The sequence below is a fragment of the Streptopelia decaocto genome, assembly GCF_964273445.1.
Source record: "Streptopelia decaocto genome assembly, chromosome: 7".
NCBI classification, from domain to species: Eukaryota; Metazoa; Chordata; class Aves; order Columbiformes; family Columbidae; genus Streptopelia; species Streptopelia decaocto.
Window position 1 is genome coordinate 64464157 of NC_138661.1, and position 23743 is coordinate 64487899.

General features: G+C 38.0%; 1 protein-coding gene across 1 annotated transcript in view; it reads right to left on the minus strand.

The window, feature by feature from the left end:
• The window catches only part of NELL1 (neural EGFL like 1), a 266466-nt gene that overhangs the window by 181491 nt on the left and 61232 nt on the right, over nucleotides 1-23743 (minus strand). Inside the window, exons 7-11 of the mRNA XM_082058496.1 lie at nucleotides 20557-20691; nucleotides 19665-19767; nucleotides 16596-16669; nucleotides 10704-10803; nucleotides 1439-1567 (exon numbers count right to left, since the gene is read on the minus strand). Of these exons, the coding sequence (XP_081914622.1) occupies nucleotides 1439-1567; nucleotides 10704-10803; nucleotides 16596-16669; nucleotides 19665-19767; nucleotides 20557-20691 (541 nt within the window). The remainder of the gene's footprint in view (nucleotides 1-1438; nucleotides 1568-10703; nucleotides 10804-16595; nucleotides 16670-19664; nucleotides 19768-20556; nucleotides 20692-23743) is intronic.

Here is a 23743-nt window from a genome sequence, read left to right on the forward strand (position 1 = left end):
AGTCAGGGGCTTCATTTGCCCTTCCAAAATTGAATGTAACGCAGACCAGATATGTTGTAACTCCCATTAATTCCTTCATAAAGCTCCTTCCCCACCACTACCCCTAATGCACCACCAACATCTGCAAAATTAAGACATTTAAATTTTTTCCACAGAGATAAATAAAAAGGTTAAGCACTGATTTTATGTAAACAGCAAAAAAGAACGAATACTGGATTCTGTATTATAGCTGATAAAGAGCCTTGTTATTATCTTCTGATTTGAGAGTAGTCCTTGCAATATGTAAACAGCAGCTCTTCTCACAGTTTTTTTGTATTAAAAAAAGCTTTTTCTATATACAGAATATCTTCTGCCTAACTTTTAAAAGAAACTTGTGAACTGTTTTCCCAGTCACTGAAAGTGCATATATAGGACCGTTTGAACTTCTGTTTGGAGAGAACTAAATACCACAAGATTTATAGCTGCAATTTACTGAGCAGTTCCGTAAACTGCTATTTAAAGCAGTCCTTTTCACTTACATACACCAAGAGGTCTTTTTTATGAAAGCAGGATAATTTAAGCCCAGTCCCTGCATGTCTTTTTCATTCTTTCATCCTGTCTTTCAATTCTTACAGTATATCTTCACAGCTTGTCAAAAATGCCATCTCCCATCACCAGTACCGTTACAAAAAGAATTGAGGGAAATATTTTTTACAAAGCAGTTCAAAAACTTACTCCGATGGCCAAGATTCAATATTGCAGCCTGACATACAAGGGCAAATAAAAACCACAATGTAAAGGCAGGAAGGAATGTGGTATATGTTGATTCATCAATTTAGTTTGCAGTAAGTACCATCAGAGCTACGAACAACAGCAAACTCTAGAAAACACTGAGAAACAAAAGAGAGAATGATGCCCCGTTGCATTTGTTCCTGTGATAGAATAATACATCAAAAGAAGTACCTCGGCTACACTCTTCTAAGAAACAAGTCTCTTCTGTGTCATAGGAAAACCATTTCAGTAAAGTACCTGGCCCACAGATGCACTTCAGGAAGGACGGCAGATCATCATTTCTGTATCATACACCTCAGCACGCCTTCACTCTTACCTTTCTCACAAATGTCAGCAGAATTCCCCCTTCCTAAATTAAATGTTTCTTATAAAGATGTTGTTCTCTAAAGAAACATTTTAGGAGGTAGGTGCTATTGTCTGAAAAAAATGTTATTTTAAAAATTGTCATGACACGGTGTTCCGTGAAGTGTGCCCATAAATAGGTAATCGGAATGATCCAGTGCCACTTGTCATCTCCAATTCATATTTATGAACGTAAAGAGGACCCTTGTGATATTCACTACCATGAAACCGAACTTTTGAGTGAAATTAATTTGTCAACCATTCACTTGACACTGTGTTTCTAAGTAGGTTGTCAAGGGGACAGGTCTTTAAATATTTTGTTTACCTTCACAATACGCAGAGTCCCCTTGGACAGAGAGGTAACCACTCTTGCATTCACAGGTAGCTTTTGTGTTCCAGTTCTTGCATTCTGAATTTTCACCACATTTGTGTCCCTCTGCACAGAAGTTATGGCCTGAAATACAAGGAACACACAAAACAGTATTAAAAGTTGCTTATTTCAGATATTCAGGTTTAAAATTTACATTGATTGTATTACTCTGAAGAACTTTGGCATGCTACATTCCAGAAATTCTCTCTATAAACCTATCTGGTGTACACAGGCTTTTTGGATTCCTCCACCAACTCATTCTCAGTGAAATCATTTTGTTGAAAAATGTATTTGTACGACTAGTTTTAGGCAGGAGAAAAGATAACTTCAAAGCAAGAAGCCATGAAAACACATCAGTGTATCCTACATGAACCCATATAGGATAAAGGCCACCTTACCTCTGATTGCCCAGAATATTAAAATAAAAATCCTTCATAGTTCTCTTATTACACAATCAAGTGTGGTTTTAGAAGAGCAAAAACGAGATGCTACATTAGAACACAAAGCTGTACTGGTAGTCAAAACAACCTCATGCAGCGCCTTGTAGTTCTGTCATCAAAAACTACTTGGATTGTTTCTACAGTTTAAGCTTAATCCGCGCATCATGTTTTGTAGGGGAGAATTTATATTAATCTCTCCTTTTTTCTGAGTAGCTTCTTTATAAATCGTTTCTTTTATTCCATACAAAGTCATTTCTACAAGCACGATGAACTTTCCCACTTTCTTGTGTAAAAGCCCAACTGGTTGAAGTCCTTTCTTCCTGATTTTCATTATTTCTCAAAGATGTGTCAAAATCTCTCCCTGCTGAAGTCTAAAGTGAAAGTAATTGCAACTTTATCTCTTTAAAGGCACACCACTGGAAGTACTGTAAGAGAGAAATAAATACGGCACAGAATTTGACAATTTTTTTCCCCCCATTGGTGTATTTTTGATGTTTTTTTCTCTATTAATATCCAAGAGTCAATTTCTATTTGCCTGAGATATATAAACAGTCATGTCAGTAATTCTTATTTTTTCTGCATTTTCTCTCCTATGAGGAGGGAAACCAGAAACCCAGACATAGAATCAGCTACTTCTATTCCAACTTGCCCTCGTATGAATATAAGCACAGTTCCTGCCAATTCTGTCTGGTCATAAAGGAGCGAACTAAAAGTTCTAGTTCACTGATGCTAAACTTTCCCAGCATCCCCTAATGACAGTCAAGAAAAAGACGACCTGGACTTCTAAGATCTAAAGGCCGGATTCAGATCTTTGTTCATAACCCTTGCTTTGATATTCTTTATGCAACTTTGGAAGACTTTAGCTTATACTTAATGTAGTATTCATCTACAGTCAGCAAATTTTCATGTGGTATCCTGAAGCTGTCATTCACTGAGAGGGTTTTTATTTGTTTCTAAACATGCACTTCAGTCATCTACTATCTTAAAAATCAGATTTCATCATTTTAGTACATTTTAGTTTAATCATCTAACTTTGGGTTGAGGTCATTTTTTTAAAAAATGTAACACTTGTTAGCAAGGACATTTTCTCAGAGCCAACGTCCAACTCTACATTTAAACTCCAGATAAATTTTATTAAGAACCAAGGTACCCTCCTTGTGGTCCTTTAGCGCGTCCTTTCATTGTAATCCAACTTGCAAAAAAGAACCAACTCCATTAACGAAAACTGACGATATCCCTTCTAGTCTTCATTCATTTCACAGTCTGGTAAAAAACACTTAAGTATTCCAGCTACAGCCTTGTCAAGCCTGGCTACATTTTATACTGGTAAAAAAGGGCGCAGTTACACTGCCTTTAGCTGTTTAGGCAATCACAGTATTTGACTTCTCATTTTTGCCTTTATAATTATAATCGAAACTGAACACTGGAACCCATCTCCCCAGACTCATCCATTCAGCATCTAATTTATACTCCCCAAGCAGGATTACTATTCTGTTGGAGTTCTAGGTAATATCCAAGAGACAACAAGTTTTATAACATTTTCTTTGTCACCGTTTCCCCTAAGACTATGACATCCTAGTCAAGTTCTTGCTCCTTTAGAATAATAATTCTCCTTTGAGCTCATACACAGCATTAGTTTTGTATTTGATTGTTAGTGGTAGATACTACTACTCAGAACTGATGTAACACATCAGTGTGTTAAGCTATGCACCATAAAAATATCACATTTTCATCTAGTGTAGATTGTTACTACTGTCTTAGCATATTTTAATTTTATTTATTTATATTTCCCTCTTGTCCAAACATGTAAAAATTGTTTATTCTTTCTCAGCATGTTTTGGTTACAATAGCCCATATACAACTTTCTGCACCAAAAAAACCTCCTTGATTCTGGCCTCTCTTTAAACCACTCAGTCAACATTTTACCCTGCAATCAGTTCATGGCAAATTTAACACAATTAGCCCCAGGGATGGCTTCTCAGGGTTAACGTTCATCACAAGCCCTCAGTCCCAGATCAGCTGCTCTTTTCTAACAGCACTTTCTCCCAAGCACAAGCCACTGATTACTTTCAATATCCCCTTATAGCCCTAAGAATTCTTCACTGTTTATTTGAAATTCATCAGTAGATATGATGACCACCCTGACTACCCACATTTTATAGCACTAGAGCTGCCACCTTTTGTTAAAAATTGCCTGGAAAAACCTGTATTGCTTTTGTTTCCTTATTATCAACTCAAATATGAACTGTCTCCATTCAGAATCAGACTTTTTCTTATGCTTTCAAGCTTGAAGGGTGTTAAAAGAAAACAGAAGGAGAAAAAACAATGCTACAGTTCTGTAACTTGAGTAATTAGAAGCTCTAAAGAACTTTTCATTGTTCTCCTCTCAGTAGGAATACACAATGACGGAACACCTACTACATCTCTAGATTGCCTCGGCATTTATTATTATAAAAGATCTGTGAAACACCTTTTAAGAATGCTGACTAAAAGTGACTCAACTTCAATTTCCCACAGCATTTCAGAAAACATGTTCAACACCTCTGTAAGTGGAAAGTGGAAGCCATTCCTGTTAAGAACACGCACATTGCTACAACACTGTACGTTACTGCATTTTAAGGTTAACCAACAGAAGGAAAGAAACAAAAGAACTTATTTATTGGCATAAAAGAGTGAGGGTTCAGTGCGCCCCTGTCAGAGCTGGCATACCATGGATTGGATCAGAGGCTTTTCCAAGTACTTTTGCAGTGCAGATGCACATTTAGCACTTCAAAAGAGCTAAAAGGTGCACACCGAGGAAGTGCAGTTCTTGCATTTCTCAGAGCCTGGTCTGCATTCCCCCAGCTGGGGTTTTGGAGGCAAGAAAGGAATAAAATGGCATCTACTCTTAGCTCATAATAGGCACAAGTGCTTTTCCTGCTCTTCTGGCAAATAAATGCCACCTCATATCTATGATTCTATGTTTGGACTGTAACATGAAGAAATAAGCTAGCTGTGTTCTTCTCACATGTAACAAGCCCAATTCAACATCCAATTTAGCTAAATATTTTATTCTTATTCAGCAAAACACTCAAAAATGGACGAAGGGCCACTGACTGCAACAGCTCTGCTTATATTCCTGACTAAATAGAAAGGGACATAAGCACTGACGTAAACATCAATCTATTCATGCCCAATCTATTCATAGGAGCAATTACTTATCCCCAAGTAAGCAGAATGGAAAAGAATGCAAACATCTGGTTTTTATTAATTCTTTGCTGTGAAATGGATTATGGGGTTCCCGTAAAATACCTACGCAGATGGCAAAACCACCCGTTGGTAGCGTGGTGGGATCCCATAATCTCAGCTAGCAGAGGGCACACATTCCAGTTGCCCAGGTGAAAAATCACTGAATTACCGAGACTTGAGAATATTCAGCAAAGTCTTATCTGAGACAGTCAGCTCCTCTCTAAACATGAGACATGGCTTAAAATAGAACTGCCACATCCAAGCAAGCAGGCAATTGGAAAGGATTTGACAGAAGCACAAAAAAATCTTAAATACTTCTGATAATCTAAACTAATTTCAGGCCAACACAGATGACAAGGCAAGTGAGCATGAATTAAAATCACAGATAAACACATTCAGAACAGATGTCAGAAACCATTTTCCCCACACATACACAGTCAGAAATGTGCACAACAGCCCTTCAAAGTCATTCAAGACATTTGAGATACAATTAGGTTCTACCAACAGGGGAATTAAATGTTGAAGAGTGTGTTTAGATTTTTGATGGGCCTGATGACCTTCGTTCCTTCCCCAAACATTTCTGATAACATTACTCTCCTCCTTTAACAAGGCTGCAGAAATGTTTGCTCCAATTTTTATTAAGAATATACTTGTATCTTTCTACTTCTTTCTTCTGGCTGCAGAATGACCATTAATAAATGTACTAAGACAATTATGAAAAAGATTTCATGCTAGCAGACATGCAACTATTACTTCTGCAGCATCGTCAAGTGCACAGCCAGCTAGGATTTAGTGGTCTCAAGTCAGATTATCTAAAATTCAGCATTTATTCCATTTTGGGACATGTGAACTTTGCTCTTATTTCTCCAAGCTTCTGAATATCTGCAGGTTCCAGCTCCCAGAATCTCAGGATCTGCTTTTCCAGCTCAGCATGCTAAGCTGGTTTGTGTTGTCACCCAGGTTTTTTAAGCATTTAACATATTTGGTAATGTGGCTTAATTACTGGCTGAAGAATGCAGGAACTCATTCAAGACTACAGCTGGAATCAATACATCTTATATCCATATCTCTTTCTACTTTTTTATGGGCAACACTAATGTGCCTCTCATTTGTCTGAGGGTTTCCTGAGAACATCTGTAATGCTTTCTGTACTTCTTACAATATCTCTACCTATTTACTTCAAAAAACTGCAAAACCTCTGTTCTCTTGCTGTTCAAGAAGGTACCCTTCAGCAATCTACATTTCACTCTTTCCCATTTCAGAGGCTTCTAAAAAGAACACTGACGATGTTTCCATTAATAGCATTAGCAACGTTCAAAAGGTCCAAGGTAATTTCAACCTCAAAATCTTTACTGTTTTTGTGATTTAACCCCACAGTTACTACATAAATGTATAAAGTAAATCTGAGGGACAACTCATAGGAAGAGTCATAAAATTTGCACTAGCAATTATGCTCTTTCATGATCTGAATCAGTTTTTAATGAGTCACGAGCAACGAAGCACTTTGAACAGCAGTTTTTACGCCTTCAGAGACTGTGGTCCCAGAACTCAGTGGTCTGACATAAAACAGTAACTTCATTAATTCTTTCAAGCTGCTGTATCAATACAGACCTTATAAATTACTGCTTATTTGTGTGCATTAGAATAATGGTGCTGCACAGCCTAACAAGCTTATAAAGATAGTTTTTCAGATACAAAGCTCTTCTAAATACTAAGTAAAATCATAACTATCTTTAGAAATAAACTAATTCATATTTAACAGCCCCTATTAAATCTTAATAAAACTAAAACCTCGAATGAATGAGAAACATTTGATTTCTGAAAGAGCAAATCTCAGTTTCACATCTAGACAGGGGGAGGTGAGGAACACACTAACTCAAGAGCTTTCTCATCCTCTAATTGAAGGAATCAAAACCTCTTGAAAACAAAAATAAAAGCAAGAGAAGGGAAGCACCATTTTTAGAAATAAATGCAGTAAAATGCAAACTTCAGCTCACCAATGGGATTCTCCACTTGCCGCCAACCAGCATCACCAGTCCATCTCAATTCATCAGCCGACCCATGTTATAGGACAACAAATAAAAATCGCTTTCACCAGAAACCAAACAGCTCTCACTACTTTATTATTTCCTCACACTGTCTTTTAAGGGGAGCACGACTGAAGTGCTTGGGCTGGTAAGGCTGTTCTTACAAATTCAAGTTGTGAGCATAACAACATAAAAATTCTCCCATGAAACTTTATTTGCATCACTCATTCAAAAGAGAAAAAAAAAAGCCACTCTTTCAAAATTATACACTGTCTTTGGCGAGGAGAAAAACAGCTAAAGGGAACAATAAAACACTTTTATGACACTAGTTTTTGTATTAGATTTGTCTCTGGGCTATAAAAAAAGTAGCAGGCATGCTGTAAGAAAAATGACTGATTCTCAAAAAAGTAGTAAAAAAATATAGTTTATTACACGATGATTCTTTGTAAAATCTTAAAATTACCTACAATTTCTGTGTGCCTAAAAGAGAGCTTAAGAATAGCACATTGTCCTGCTGAAAAGTATAAAGTAGCCACATAGTTTAAGTAGACATTTATATTAAAGCACACAAGACAAAGGGCAAAACTAGGTATATTCTACATAATATTCGAGGATAGAGATCTGATGAGGCCCGTTTTTGCATTCAGATACACCAAATCCCAAAACCAAGCTGTCATTGTACAGCAGAGTTTTTCCATACTCCGCCTGCCTTGCAGAACACCTTATACAATCATTTGCCTGAAATCTAGAATTGGCTTTCAGCAACATGTTAGCATTTGCTATATTATAAGTTCATGTAGCAAACCTGAAGAAGAAAAGGTATTATTTGCTGTCTTTCCTTTTCTAACCATTTACAAACAATAATGACTATCAGGCAGCCCACCAGCTGTGTACATTACAGTTTTCAACTCAGTCCTTTGCTGACTTGCAATTTCCATCACCATAAACACCACGGATTTATTTTTTTCCCTTGCATACCCTGTTTTATTTTAGGCACTTATCTGTTATTGTGGTAGATATTACAGAGATCCCCGAATAGTCTCATATCACAGCATCATGAAGTTTCCGCATTTCTCTGTGCTTTTTTTTCCTTTCTGTTGATCCCTCACATTTATCCTTTTATTAAATGGAAATTCCTCTGCTGCAGCTAGAAAAGCACAAGCTGCAAACCTCCCACCCTTGCCCACTTCAGCAAAGGTGTTCTAGAATTCTACAAAACATGAAATTCAGTAGCAGTTTTGTTTCCACAACTAGATACTAAAGCAAGCACAAACTGATACGAACCCAGAACCTACCAGTCACCAGCATGCAATAATAAACTTTACATAGAATTATTGTTCTCATTTAACATTACTAGTAAACGCGTACCAATCATCCTGTTGACTAACTAAGGGCTGATGCAAAGAATCACCTGTATCATCACACATATAATGATCCATACGGGCTTTCAACAAACACTCTGATTACTCAGAACTATATTTACTACAGTATTTCTTCCTCACTGCTTTCACTTGGACAATAAAAGCTGAATATAGTCTCAAAAAAGGTCATTATTGCAAAGCGGAGGGGCACTCTACCCCTTGCCAGTGAAAGACATGTTGGCACAAGCTGGGACCAGAAACTATGGCCTGTTTGTTGTATCAGAGGGCACCTGTTTGCATGATAAAACCCACACCAAATGCATAATTCTGAATAAATCTCCGGTATTAACACCAGGATATAGCTATATATATAGATATATAGCTATATAGAGAGTGCTGATGGGGGTTGCATGCAACTGAAGCAAAAATGTCAGGTAGCGTATCTTCTACTTCAAGGTATAAAAAGCAGTTTAGGAGTGCTAACTTCAATTTATGCCTTTGTAAAGCTGACAAAATTAATCATATATTCAAGCATAATTTAAAAAATAACTTTAAAAAGCAAAGATGAAATCCAAAAGGAGGTGGTACTGTTCTAGTAGCCAGCTAAAGGAGAATTGAAGTGGAAGTTTAACCTATCAGTTGGAAAGCACCGTGTATCAGAATTCATAGGAAGTGAAGCTGCAATTCCTTCCTTTGCTCCTAGAGACCATTATGTAAGTATACACATTCACGCTATTTTATAAATAATAAAAACAGGCTTGGCATGAATATATAAAAAGAGTACCTATCATTAACAATAATATAGAACTGAATAACACAGAGCCTGTCTTTCATCAACTTTGAAGCTTTCCGATTTCTAATGCTTTTAAGTAATGAAGATCTTTTTTTTCCTGTACTGCACTACATCAAACTGGGCCATCTGTTAAGAAGTATCATTAAGACATACGAGTCCTCAGAGGGACAACGAAGCAACACTTACTGCTTGCTTAAATAGCTACAGATGTTTCTAGAAACTGCTCAAAAAATTAATGTGTGTATTCTTAGGCCAGCAAGCAGTCTGAAACATGCTGGCCCCTGCAACCATGTGCATACAATTGCAAGTTCAAGGCCTTGGTAAATATTTAACTATGCATATTTATTAATTAAAATTTACTGACTAAGGGAGAGATTCAGAACCCCATCACTGGCACCAGAGGAATTTCTACACAGGCAAGAAAAGTTGTCCAGAAGGCCATAATAATCATCTAAGCCTGGAAATGCCTAATGCTCATTTGGCAAAGCTCTTGCTTGAAATTTCTGAGCTGCATTGCTAAAGGCTGAGAGACCAGGCTCCCCTTAAACTCAGCTTAGACTCAGCACCAAGGGAGAGGCATGGAACAAAAAGTACAATACAGACATACACAGGGAGTTATTATTCTAACACCCGTCACCAAACGGCTCACTGATGCCAACACCTTTAAAAAGGAAGATTGTTTGAGTTCTCCATCCTTGTGACACCTGCATTTTCCTCATTTAAGGGAATTTCCTCAAGATTTTAACTATGGCTGTTCAGCCTGGTCCAGCATGTAATCAGGATTCAGTTAGGGCTGAAAGTGAACAAGCAAGAGGAATCTGCATCTCAATACCCCACTGGAAGGAAGAAAAAATGGGGTTCTGGGCTCTAGGCTTATTTTTTCATTTTTATTCTGTAATTGTCCAGCTTAACTTATTTATGGGTCCTGAGAGCACTCAGATCTAAATCAATCTCAAAACATCCATCAAACTGGAATCTTAACTTATTGTGATTGCAAAATAGAAAGCTTGAAAAACCACTTCCAAACCCCTGTACATTTAGTGCAGTTGCAAGTTGAAGCAACAGAAAATAATCTCTTTTGCAAACATAACTTCTTCCTAATGGGAATTCTTAAAAGATACTCGGCCCTTTCTCCCCCAACTCTTCCTTTGCTCTCTCCCCACCTCTCATTCAGAGCAATTACAGCTCTGTATCTGCTAAGTCTTCTACCCAAAGGAGTATCACGGACTGGTTTTACGTGAAGGCTAATAATAGACTCAGGTTTATAGAGGTACGTAATATCTCATTAAAAAGGAATTGCTCCTTCCAGTGTGTCCCCCTGTTGAATCAGCAACTTATATTCCTTCCAAGCATGCACAGTCGCTGTCTTACCTCTACAAACACTGCAACATTGGTTCTCTGGAAGAACGTGATCTTTTTCTGAGCAGTTCAATGGTGGGCAAGTCTCTGTTACTTTTACTAAAACTCCATTCTGAAAAGCAAACAACATTTAAAAAATTATAAATTGATGAAACATGTAGAACAACAAAGTACACATAATTTTCAATCTATAACTTCAGTAATCTCTAGTAACAACACTTGTAAACTAGCAGGCAGCAAGTTAAATTAATTCTTCACACCATAACATCTAAAGTAATCTACTTGGACATTTTTATGCCCAGATTCAAAAGAAGGGGGGAAAAAAAGGCACTTAAGCTCAGAATTCTATAGTAGTTTTTCCAAATATGTTGTCTCCAAGTATAGTTGGTTTCCTTTCACATACTTGAAGGATGTAAAGATTTTCACTCCAGGTTTTTGTTAAATACAGCCTTCCTGCTTTACACAAGTCCAAGTTTTACTCCTCTTATTTCATATTCTACATAACTCACTGATAAATTATTCAACTCAAACAAACACAGCAGATAGAAGACCAATATTTTCAAGTGTCATGTGTTGGTCTGCTGTGTCCAATTAAAAGGGTCTGCTCTTTAGAATTACTGATCATCTAATTTCCAGAAATGGGGTTCTTCAAAGGTATGGCAAAGCAGAAATTCCATTTTGAGGTTGTATAAAAAGTAAATCAAGGTCAAGATATTTTTATATATTTGATTTCTGCTAGATTTAGAATAAGACTGTGTATAGGAGGTCTAGCTGCTGGTAGAAATTTTCTAAAATAATGGACTTAAAGCCTTTTTGGGGAGATTTTACACCATCTTCTTCTCATCCGGGAAATCAGCTTCACCCTATCTCCAGACCAAACAGCTGTCCTGCTCTTCAGATAGTTGTTTCTTAACATCTTGTCCCAAAATAGCCTCCTCTTTTCCCTTATCCCCCTCCAGCCTTCTCCATACCATAATTTACTTCTTCAGCACCCCATCTGCAGCTGTGCCATCGCTGTGAACTGGCAAGCGAAGTGGAGATTAACTACCAGGATTTTTGCTCAGCAGGAGCTACAATAACTATCCCACAGGACTCTCCACATCTGAGTAATCCAGTTTTCCAAAGGGCTGTAAAACTCCACTAAGCAAGCAGGCAGCCTGCTATATTGCCAATACACCTTATTAGTATGAATCTAGTCCCCAGTCCTCCCAAAATATTTTTCCTGATGCCTCAGATAGTGGAACAAAAACCAAAGACAAAATATGTTATTAAAGCCACCGTTCTCATAATCTGAGGGGTCAGATACATGACTTTGATCAGAGGATGTTGAAAATACCCACACGTCTACCCTGTATGAAGAAACACCCCTACACAGAGACACCCTTCTTAGCCAGAAGCTACGAGACAAGGAGCCACATCAGGCCAAAAGACGAGCTCAGGCACCAGAACCAGGACAGTCAAACCCTTGCTGGTAATTTGCCTCAGCATCCATCCCATGCTGATTAAACCTGTGTTGCTTCAGGCTCCAGAATTAGCTCTCCCAGCACCAAGCTGCCCTGCACGGATACATATGCTGAAAAAATGTCTACAAGGTGCAAATGATGCACAAGGTGCCTGGCAGCTCACAGGTATTATATTACAATTGAGAGCTGCAGCAGAGGTAGGGAACGCAAACCCAACCGTTCTACAATCACAGCTTGTGACTGCCCTGGAGATGGCAATCTTAAGGTTAAACAGGGACGAGCTGTTTTTCTCACTTCCAATTGTCTTCACTGGCAAGTTGCATCAGTTCCTGTCATGAAAAATAATATTTTAAAAAACCCACAGGCATGAGGTTCTCTTTTTTATCTTTTAAAAGAAGCAGCTCCCTACAGTATCACATATAGCATGCATCATTGAAACAAGTGCCCACACAACAACAGTGAAGTTAATGGAGGTATTAGGTCTCCTTCTGATCTCACTTCCAGAAGTGAAAGGGAGGAATCCCCCATGGTTGCCTGTGCAACTGCAGCAGCAAAGGTGATAAAAGAACCCGACACACTGAGCCGTCATTTACTATCATGTTATCAAACTACCAGCTGGAAAAGCTCTGGCTATAACTCATCACCTATTCAAGCTCAGACAAGGCAATTGCAGCAGAAAGGGTACAGGATGTCAACATATGGGCGAAAAGCATTGACTGATGATAAATCTGGTCAAAAAAGATAGCAAGAAATCAAGAAATCATACGGAAGTCAAATCAGTGATCAAGATGAGTCAAGAAGCTAAAGATAAATTCAATCCAAGCTCACACCTTTAGTGAATCATAAGGAGACTAAAAAAAGACAGAGAGAATTCCATTTATTTAATGACAGAAAGATGTTATTTCTCTAAAGTTTCCCTTCTTCTGTAGAATTTTTATCTTGGGAAAACAAATGGAACATATTTATAATTAAGTTTTAAAACAATTAAAATGTTTCCATGTTGAGTACTCTTCAGATAAAAATCAATTTGTTATAAACTAGTGCACATCCAACTATAAGAATTATCATCATTAGATTCCAGATTTTATCTACTGAGATAAGCAAGAGTAGTTCACACTCCAGAATTCTTGCATCAGGCAGCCTCAGAAAAATTACTAACTTCTATACTCAATTCACATATGTAGTCATAGATTCTGGACATCAATAGGTGTCAAAAAGACATTCTTTTGGAATAAATAGGTCAATTTCCAATTGTAACACACAATCCACAAAGAATGAGATCTGAAGTCAAACATGTACAACAAGATAATTGAATTTCTTGTCATTACAAAGGTAAGTACATTAAAAAGAATTGGCTATAAGCCTAATCTGTGACTTGCAGTGAATATTTGAACCACAAACAGCTCATCTCAGATGATCAGATATGGAATATTATAGCGAGATTTCATATAAAGTTATTTTGAGGTTTTGTTGTTGTTTGGGGTTGCTCCTCCCTGTCCCTCTTGTTTCAGCTGTTATTGATCAGCCTTTCAGGAGAAGTTCCAAATAGTGTCCTCAGCCGTCACTCTAGGAACCATATTGTTCCTTAGCTCTGTGAAAAACTTAGTTAAGCTTCCTGAAAAGTCAGTGGAGCCCTGTCTATCATTCTAGCACTTGTATGGCACTCTCTGACTGCCCCTCCCAGCATTAGGGAAGAGGGATTTATTCTTGTACCGTTTGCTGTCAGACACATTGTCTGGTTATGAACAGGTGTCATGTCATTCACGGGCATTAACCCCGTCAGCTGATGAGCAGTAAACTCTCAACCCAACAAAAGTTACACACATCTTTCCATTGACTTCAAATGAGCCACATCCCCGTATTGGTGAAATCTGAACCTCAGGAAACACTTATTCAGTGTCAGGGTGACTGAGCACTGGCACACGTTGCCCAAGGAGCTTGTGGGGTCTCCATCCTTGGAGATATTTAAAGCTTGTCTGGACACGGCCTTGGGCAACTGGCTCTAGGTGGCCATGCTCAAGCAGGGGAGTTGGACAAAATGACCTCCAGAGGTCCCTGCCAACCTCAACCTTCCCATGATTCTCAGAAACACCTGTAGACTAATTTTGTCACTTTGTCATTGTAGATTAATCTAGAGAATGTTTGTGGGCAGGATTCCAACTGGGAACGGCTGTCCGTCAGCAACATCTGTGCCTATGGCTAAGAGGATGTGCATCAAATACAGTTTCAGTCTGGACTAGTTTTCAGAAATAAAAAAAAACCTGCTCACAGCCTGATAAAGAAAATCTTTGATCTATCTGGATCCATCAGTATAATTTTTATTTTTGTTGGATGGAAAAAATACAAAAGTTAAAAGCCCCTTATGCTTGGATCAGTACCTATGCAAAAACAACTATCTTCAAATAAAAACTGAAATGTGAAATTTTCACTTTAAGTTTTTGACATTACCCTACCTACAACTACATCCTCTCCTTTACAAACACAAGAGCTACTACCCAAGATTTTTAAGTCATCTTTATCAACACTAATAAACTGACAGTTGATGTGTACCCTCTATTGTATTCCTTCATGGATCAACAGCTTTTCAAACTTAATGTCTGTTTTTCAAGTCTGGAAATTAAACTACAGTAAATTTTTTATAGTACTTCCCCTAGCACAAAGCCCTTCCTTTATTTATACACCACCTTGCCCACCAGTAGACCCACAGGGGATAGAAAATATTGAGCACAGTCACAGCTTGACCCATCACCATTCATCCTTCATCTAGTAAGTGTTCCTAATTGAGGCAGTAAATAAGTAGCTGTTTTCCTTACAGCTTTTAAGAGGTCATGCTGTGGACTCATGGAATGAACTTTCTGTCTGCGGAAACATTATCTCATAGAAGCAGAGGTAAGCACCCACCTAAAAACTCTCTTGAGTTAGAAGCACAAGCTTTGCCAGTGAGCTTTAATGTCTTATTGAAACATGACTGTGGAAATCTTTCTTCTTCTTTTATCTTTTTGAGACATGGACTCGGGTTTTTTTCATGGTATTACATTCACATGTGCTGTTTCAAACACTTATCACCATAAACTGCAACATTACTGCAATTAGCAGTATACCAATTTCCTTTAACAACAAGGAAAACGCAAAAGCTCTTTTCATTGCTATTTTAGTCATTTCTGATCTGACAGATATTCGATGGTCAGTATTTGCTTTTAACCTTCATCAATGTATTGTCATGCTCATAATGATGAAGATAACACTCCGATTTATCGCACGGAGAAGTTCCACAGACATAATTCAGATCACTCTCTCTGGTTTCACTTTAATGTAAAAATCCTCCAGTTCTCACCTTATTTCATACAGGCACTTTCCCTCCTAAATAAACATTCTATGTCATACTATAAATAACAGGCACCTTAGTCTGTCTTCAAGGCAACGACCTTGCCCATGTATTCATATATACAACGTTGAGCACCCCTATACAGCTAAACACTAACAATAGCAAAGTAATTCTGCATAACAAGCTGCTTTCACAACATCTGCAACCAGTTATTGTCCATTTCCATTAGTGAACATAAAATTGCTACTCTGTATGTTCAGCCACAAGCGCAATAACTAGATCATTGTAATCTTTTCCAAATGTTTTTCATAATTGTTCTAGCATATCGATCTGTCAGTAACATTGTAAGCCTCCCTGTATCGCCGTTCCCGCTCTACAAATTCTACAAGATGCAAAACCAAAAATGATGGAAAATTACATGTGAGAGCAAATGTTTTTAAAATAGCTGTGCCTCTCTGAAGTTATAAATCATATTTAAAGCACACGCACACTCACAAAAAATACGTCTCAGCAGAGCAATGGGCCTTTTATAATTATTTGCTAGTACTCTCTTCTCTTAAGGATAGTCTTGGCAACAACTGGTTTCTGCCAAACTTAACACACCATGTAGCACTCGTATTTCCTAACTCTCTCTGAATGTTCCTACCTAACACAGCCTCCAATTACCTGTGTTCTTTACTATTGACTGTAGCTAAGTGCTATGAACTTGCCAAGAAAGACTCCAGTCCAGTCCAATACTTAGTAATTTACTTCAATTGTTAGAAGGGCTACATATAGTTTCAATAATACTAGGGTAAATCTAGAGTAACTCAAGCAATATAAGCCAGATTGCTTCAAATTTTAGCAATTTGGCTGAAATTAGTAACTGTCTCAAGATGCTGCTGCCTTGTTCTAGAGCTCATGAAATCAGGAGCTAAAACACCCCTCCAAGTCATTTTGCCCATTTTTTTACTATCCTACAAGGGTCACATTCCCGTCTTGGTTTTGTATTTGTGGCTTTCACTGACTCCAAGTTCACCTTTTCAAGACAACAGATATCACATTTGCATGAAGGAAGCCTTTGGAACACCACACATACATTTAAAATCAGGAAAAGTTTATACAACTGAAACTTACTCGACATTCCCTGCAGCTCTTGGTTAACACTCGCTGACCTTCCGCTAGTACTTTGCCTCCATAGATACACTTTGCTGTAATTTGAGAGGAGAAGGAGGAAGATTAAAAATAAATTCATTAAATAAGTAGTAAACAAATGCAAGGTATAACACAACACTAAAACCAATCTTCACATACACTGAAAAAATATAGACACGTTAAAAATATGAGTGCATTTTGCACTCATCAGAAGTCAGTGTCATATACAATTACAAATAAAGTAACTAACAATAAATTCATGTTAAGAGCAAGTAGAACCTTTAACCATATTAAAAAGGAGGAATAAGAGCATAAGACAATACATACTGGATCAAATTCATTAGTGTTTGATAAAACAATATTTTCATTACTGACATTCTGGAGATTAGCTACAGTATTTGTGTTACTAGAGGTCTCCATGACTCAAAGAACTGGAGACATTTATTAGTGTATTGCTCATCAAGAGAATAACGTAAGCACAGAATCTAATTAAACCTCCAGATTTTTTGTGGGCACAAAAGTGAACTCTTCAACTTGCTGGAGCACTGCAAAAATGGATTAGATGCAGTGAATAACTCTACTGAATCAACAAACTGTAAAAATCTATTCCAGAAAAATATTCTTAAAGCGTACATGAAATAAGGAGATTGCCCAGGAAACTCAAAGCTCCTACTAAAAAATTCTTGTTTGAAGTTTTGACCCTTCTGCTAAAAATAAACAGCTCCAGAAGCGAACCAACAGACTAAAACCTGTGAGCACTCCTCACTCCTTTCAAGGCCAAGTCAAGGTGTGAATCCTGTGTTGCAACTGAACAAAGCCTTAGAAGTTCCCTGAGTCAAAGCACATGTACAGTCAAAGCTGATGCATTCAAAGTGCTTGGTTCTCAAAAAACAGAAGTCTCAGGCTGTCTAGTAATTGTTTTACCTCAATTTCTCTCTTGAGTAGCAAGGTAAGGGAGCCAAGCACTTACAGGAGCATGTGTGTACCCTTTAGGGGTGACACCAATAGGAATATTCCACAGCAGCAACTGTCATAGCCACTTTGATTCCCAAATTCTAAACATGAAGGACTGCTAGATCAATCTTCATAAACTTTCAGATGTAAATTTGCCTCTGAGGACTTGTTGAAACTAAAAAAAATAATAATAACTCTGTTTTCATTATCAACAATGCATTAAAAAAAAAAAAAACAGGCTTCTTTCTTTTGGTATCCTACTTTTCTTCATTTTTCTAAATCTGCCCTGGTTTTTATGCCTGAGTTGTTGTGACCTCACTTATGAAGAAAACTTCAGATCAAGTAACTTTGTTTAAAGTAGAAATCTCAGTAAATATTTTTGGGAGAGGATGAATGAGAGAAATTTCTCTTCTGCCTGTTCTCCTGATACGACTGCTTTTAACAAAAGAACGGCCACACCAGGAAGAAAGCTAATGCACAACTCAGAAAAATGACAAGATTTTAAACAAAATTACAGTCTTTTGTCAAATATTAGTTGGAAGGCTAACACAAGATGGCAGGGATCAAAACAGAACTGCCTCATTTTTAAAACCTTTAACATATCAGACATTATGGCAACTTTTTCATTAACCCTCAGCTAAAACAGGAAAGTGTTCAATAATCCAGCCATTCAATAATCCCTAGAGAGAGCAAATTACAGCTGATGATTCTATCAGAGCTAAATAGGAAAAGCACAGAGAAATTAACACCTGCAGAGCAGATCTTTGGAAAAGCCTCGGCAATTACTCCTATCTACCCCAGAGTGGCCCTGGCACATCATTCTGTCAAGGAGTTGGCATTTACAATCAATTTCAATCAACTTCCATCCATCTCCTCCCATTGACTGACACGCTGAGCTCTTGTCAGAATAACAAGTCAAGTTTGTGCCAATCACTGACAAAAGGCAAGTTGGATTGTTCATCTTTCCCTTACAAATAACAGGAACACAGTTTATTTATGAGGATATACGTTGAATCTACAATTTTGTGCCTTGTGATTCCCCAGCATCGGATTTTGACCATCATGCATACACGTGTGCCAAAGGCATCCAGGTTCAGGAAAGAACTTTGTAGACTCTCAACATTACAAATAAAAACATTTCAAGACAAAAAATACAGGCCAGCATGGCCACTTTACCACCCAAGTACTCTGTTCATAAATATCTTTTGGTAAGTGGAATACTGACATACAGCTCAGACAAATGAGATGACATGAGGAAACAAGAGCAAGTGCAAGATCACAGCTAAAGGACGTTGGCACATGGGACTAATTAATTCAGCAACTGAAGAAAGGTGACAGAATGCTAAAAAAAAAAAGTGTTATTATTTTCCTAATAAATCTTAAAATAATTCAACATTCTTGTCCTATGAATTATTGAAAAACTCATGCATGACATTCACTGTCTCCAAGAATGGGGGGGAAGATAATTTGTGCTGCTTAGGTAAGACTGGCATCAGTATTCAGCTAAAATTTCCATATATAAATTAACTTTCTCCCTTGTACTACCATTAAGGCAACAAATATTGAATATTCTTTCCAGAAATGTTACTTATATCTTCCATTTCCAGAAGAGGAAACTGAAAGCTGACAATAACACGGATATAAAATTTACTTTTCTTTCTTCCCATAAATTTATTTTTAAATTAATCACAGCAAGCTGTCACTCCATACAGTGATACTAACTCCATGTCTCAAATTCTGTCGGGTTTATTTTAAAGAAGAGCCTTCCAACCCAAAATAAAAGACAGGCAGGAAGATAACAGCTCGGTCTATTACTCATTGCTACAGAAAGTTCAGACCACAGGCTTGATGCTCCTCAAAATCAGCAGGAGATAAATGCTGGAGCCAAGCAAGACTTACCAATCTCAAACACAGAGATGAATCATTTTTGCACTGACAATAGGCAAAAAGAAGATCTTAGAAATCTACTAAGCTTCTTCATTCCTCACCAATTATTTATTTTCTTCTTCAATCAAGTCATTATAAAAGCACCTGCTTTGAAGACAGGTTTCACTCTGCTGAAATAGGGGGTGACGCTGAGAGGTGTGATGGACTTACCCTTGCACACTTTGCAGCACTGGCTTTCCACGTGCACCGGGAGAGCGTCAGGAGGACAATCCAGAGGGGGACAGGACATCCTTCGGCACTCCACAACGCCACTCTGAGCAAAGGTTTTAAGACAAAATTGAACTACAACTGCTGTAACTCGCATATTATACAAAACACAGAAGACAACCGACCCATCCTTCAGTAGCAAGTTTAATCGTATCCAACTACAAACTTAAATCAAAACGCATCTGAAGGTGAATCGCTCCCTTTTGATACGTATTACTGGTTTTACCCCACTTCACCTGAGCAAAGTGCATGAAGTGGAAAATCTAAGCCCATCTTCACAAGAACACAAGCACCACTTTCTGTAGGCTTTGCCAATCATCTTTGAGATTTTCAACCATCGGTTTTCTATTTTCTTGAGCAAACAAAGGCTCTCTTCAGATATTTATCAAATAATTTCAAGGAGACAAGATTTACATACTAATTCTCTTCTGTTCCTTCATTTTTAAGAGTGATAAACACTGAAAACAGAATCTGCGTGTTGTTACCATGCAAGCTGCAACTAAGCATCTATGAATACTATTAAGATAATGCTTTCTTTTGAAAAAACAACTGCAGTGGAAACAATTCTAAACCAAACACAATGCCACGCTTTCACCCCAAAACCATAAAGTTCTCACAGATATAATTAGAATAAATAAGAAAGCGTTGTCAAGGGAAAACATTTTATTTATGAAGCTTGCACATAAGCAATGTCAAATTTTTATTTATTTTACCATTTCTTTCCCTATTGCTCATATTGCCACTACATGCGTACTAAAAATTCTCTGAGTTAATATTACATATTCAGGGGCCATTTTCACATTTTAATTAAGTCCTGCTCTTTAGAAATTCTTACTTGGCATGTGCAATTCCTGCAATGATCATCTTCAACCCATGAGTCTTTGTCTCTATAGATCAATCCATTTACTTGACAAGTCTTCTCGCAATGACAGTCTTCCAATTGACTCAGTCTTGTTTCTGCATAATTTAACTATAAATGAAAGTAACTTGATGAGATTTCTGCAAGTCAAACACATGATTTAAAAAAGCAAATATGAGAAAGCAGTACGTTTATTTTTAGCCGAACCAAGTTTGACTACAACCTTTGAAACACTGAACTGGGATGTCAGCAGATATAAACTAATGCTACTCAGACTTTGATGGAGCTCTCCATGCCAACTGAACAGGGTTTATGATTCACAGAATCCCAGAATGTCAGGGATTGGAAGGGACCTGGAAAGCTCATCCATTGCAATCCCCCCATGGAGCAGGAACACCCAGATGAGGTTACACAGGAAGGTGTCCAGGAGGGTTTGAATGTCTGCAGAGAAGGAGACTCCACAACCCCCCTGGGCAGCCTGGGCCAGTGTATGTCACTCTCACTGAGAAGAAGTTTCTTCTCAAATTTAAGTGGAACCTCTTGTGTTCGAGTTTGAACCCATTACCCCTTGTCCTATCACTGGTTGTCACCGAGAAGAGCCTGGCTCCATCCTTGTGACACTTACCCTTTATATATCTGTAAACATCAATGAGGTCACCCCTCAGTCTCCTCTTCTCCAAGCTCCAGAGCCCCAGCTCCCTCAGCCTTTCCTCATAAGGGAGATGCTCCATTCCCTTCATCATCTTCGTTGCCCTGCGCTGGACTCTCTCCAGCAGTTCCCTGTCCTGCTGGAACTGAGGGGCCCAGAACTGGACACAATATTCCAGATGCAGTCTCACCAGGGCAGAGTAGAGGGGCAGAAGAACCTCTCTCGACCTACTGACCACCCCCCTTCTAACCCACCCCAGGTACCATTGGCTTCCTGGCCACAAGGGCACAGTGCTGGCTCATGGTCATCCTGCTGTCCCCAGGACCCCCAGGTCCCTTTCCCCTACGCTGCTCTCTAATAGGTCATTCCCCAACTTATACTGGAACCTGGAGTTGTTCCTACCCAGCTACAAGACTCTACACTTTCCTTTGTTATATTTCATTAAATTTTTCCCTGCCCAACTCTCCAGCCTGTCCAGGTCTCTGGATGGCAGCACAGCCTTCTGGTGTATCAGCCACTCCTCCCAGCTTCATGTCATCTGCAAACTTGCTGATAGTACACTCTATTACCTCATCCAAATCATTGATGAAAATATTGAATAATACAGTACTGACCCTTGAGGCACTGCACTAGATAAATCTCGCAACTGTCTCTTGTACTGTAACAAACCCCGCTAAGATCCCCTCAGGAATGCCCAGGCACGACCAAAAGTTCAAGAACTACAATTGTTTTTAAAACAAATTTCGTAATTGCTCATCAACCTCATTACAGGTCTAAAATCATGAAGACTGGCAGACTGACTTTTCCTGTTCATCCCCATCTCATCATTGCTAAGTATCAGCCAGACTAAAACTTTCGGACTTCTAGGAAGGTCTTAACTTTATAATAGCAAGTGAGATTTAGAGGGGGAAAAGTGTTTTAATCCAGTGTAGAACAAAATAATCCCAGACTCCGATTAACAGAGAAGCCATGCTCCTTGTTGTTCCCATTACCTCCTCAATTCAAACTACTAAAATGTGTATTTTTCCATCTGCAGGCATGCAATTGCTATGTTTACTGATGAGATACCATGCAGTAATAAGCAGGGATAATGCCCATTCATGTAGCAGAAGAAAAGGAAAAGGCTTTTTGAACCACTCGCTCCTAAACCATATAACAGACCTCCCCTTCATACGAGGTACCATCTTACCATCCTCCAGAGACAAACAACCCCCATTTATCCCTCCTCATACCCAGCGCTATCATCTCGAATCCCTAAGAGCACTCAAAATTACCTTCCCATTTACTCATTCTAAAAATAAATAAATACAGAAATACAGACTTTATATACAGAACTGCCATTGCTCAAAAAATTACCACGGTGCCAGCTGGATGGGAGTTTCTCAAGGTGTTGATTATTTTACACTCACATTTGTCTTTTGTGTATAAGCCACCACACTGAAGCCACTGCAAATAGCAAGGCTACCTAAATCTGGTGCAAGACAAGATGAATGCATGCTCTATTCTGCTATAAATACGATGCTATTATCCTACATTATAGGTTGCTACATTTTAATAGTGACAAATTTTATTTTAAAAAGAATGCACAGTGCTACAGTATTTTTTACATAATGGCATATATCTGAATTTCATATACTTCCATCCTCTAAAATTCCATCCACTTTAAATGAAAGTATTCTAATATGCCTTTTTTCATTCCTGCCCGTAAAAGAGCAACATATTTAGGGGGAAGAAAAAGAAAATAAATACTAGGCCAATTTCTGTGGTATTTTTTTCCCCTGCAGTCCTCAGGAGAGAAATCCCTCAATAAAAGCTCTTTATTTCTTAAGTTGTTATTCTAGGATAATAGGCAATTGATACTCTGGTGACTTCAAAACTGCTTTTCACATTTTAGAGGCAAAACTATCCTCTTAGTGAGCTGCCTGTTTCCAGCAGAAACTCTTCTCAGGTCATTGTATTTAGTCATTATATTTACAGTATGTAAAATACATTCAGTTTTGTTTAAAAAGTGTTTGATTTGTCTTACACTTCTACTTTATTTACAGATCTTGTATTTTCTTTTGAAATGAACATTCCCATATGAATGGGCTACATAAATTTTAGAGAAGGGACTTTAGAAATACCCAGGTTTTAAAGAAGTAATTTGTATTGTCCTTCGTCTGTCCTAGAAATTGTTCCCTAGAAAAAAAAGAAAGCTCTAAGAGAATAAATATTTTGAAACTATTAACTTTTTCTGATGATTGTGTTACCCTGGTTTTATTTATTTAAAAATAATCTATCTCCTAAGAAATATTTTTAAACGTAGCAGATCAGTCAAGCAGATCACCAGGAGGGCATTCAACAACAAACCCTCCAATACTCAGAGGCCAATAAATGTATCTCAGCCCACAAAATCAGTTCAGAAACACCATTCAACTGTTACCTGTCCTACTAATGTGACCAGAAACATAGTTTGGTTCTGAACTTCATGCCCTAATTTCTACTTAATTCTACTATTCTTAATTTCTACTGAGC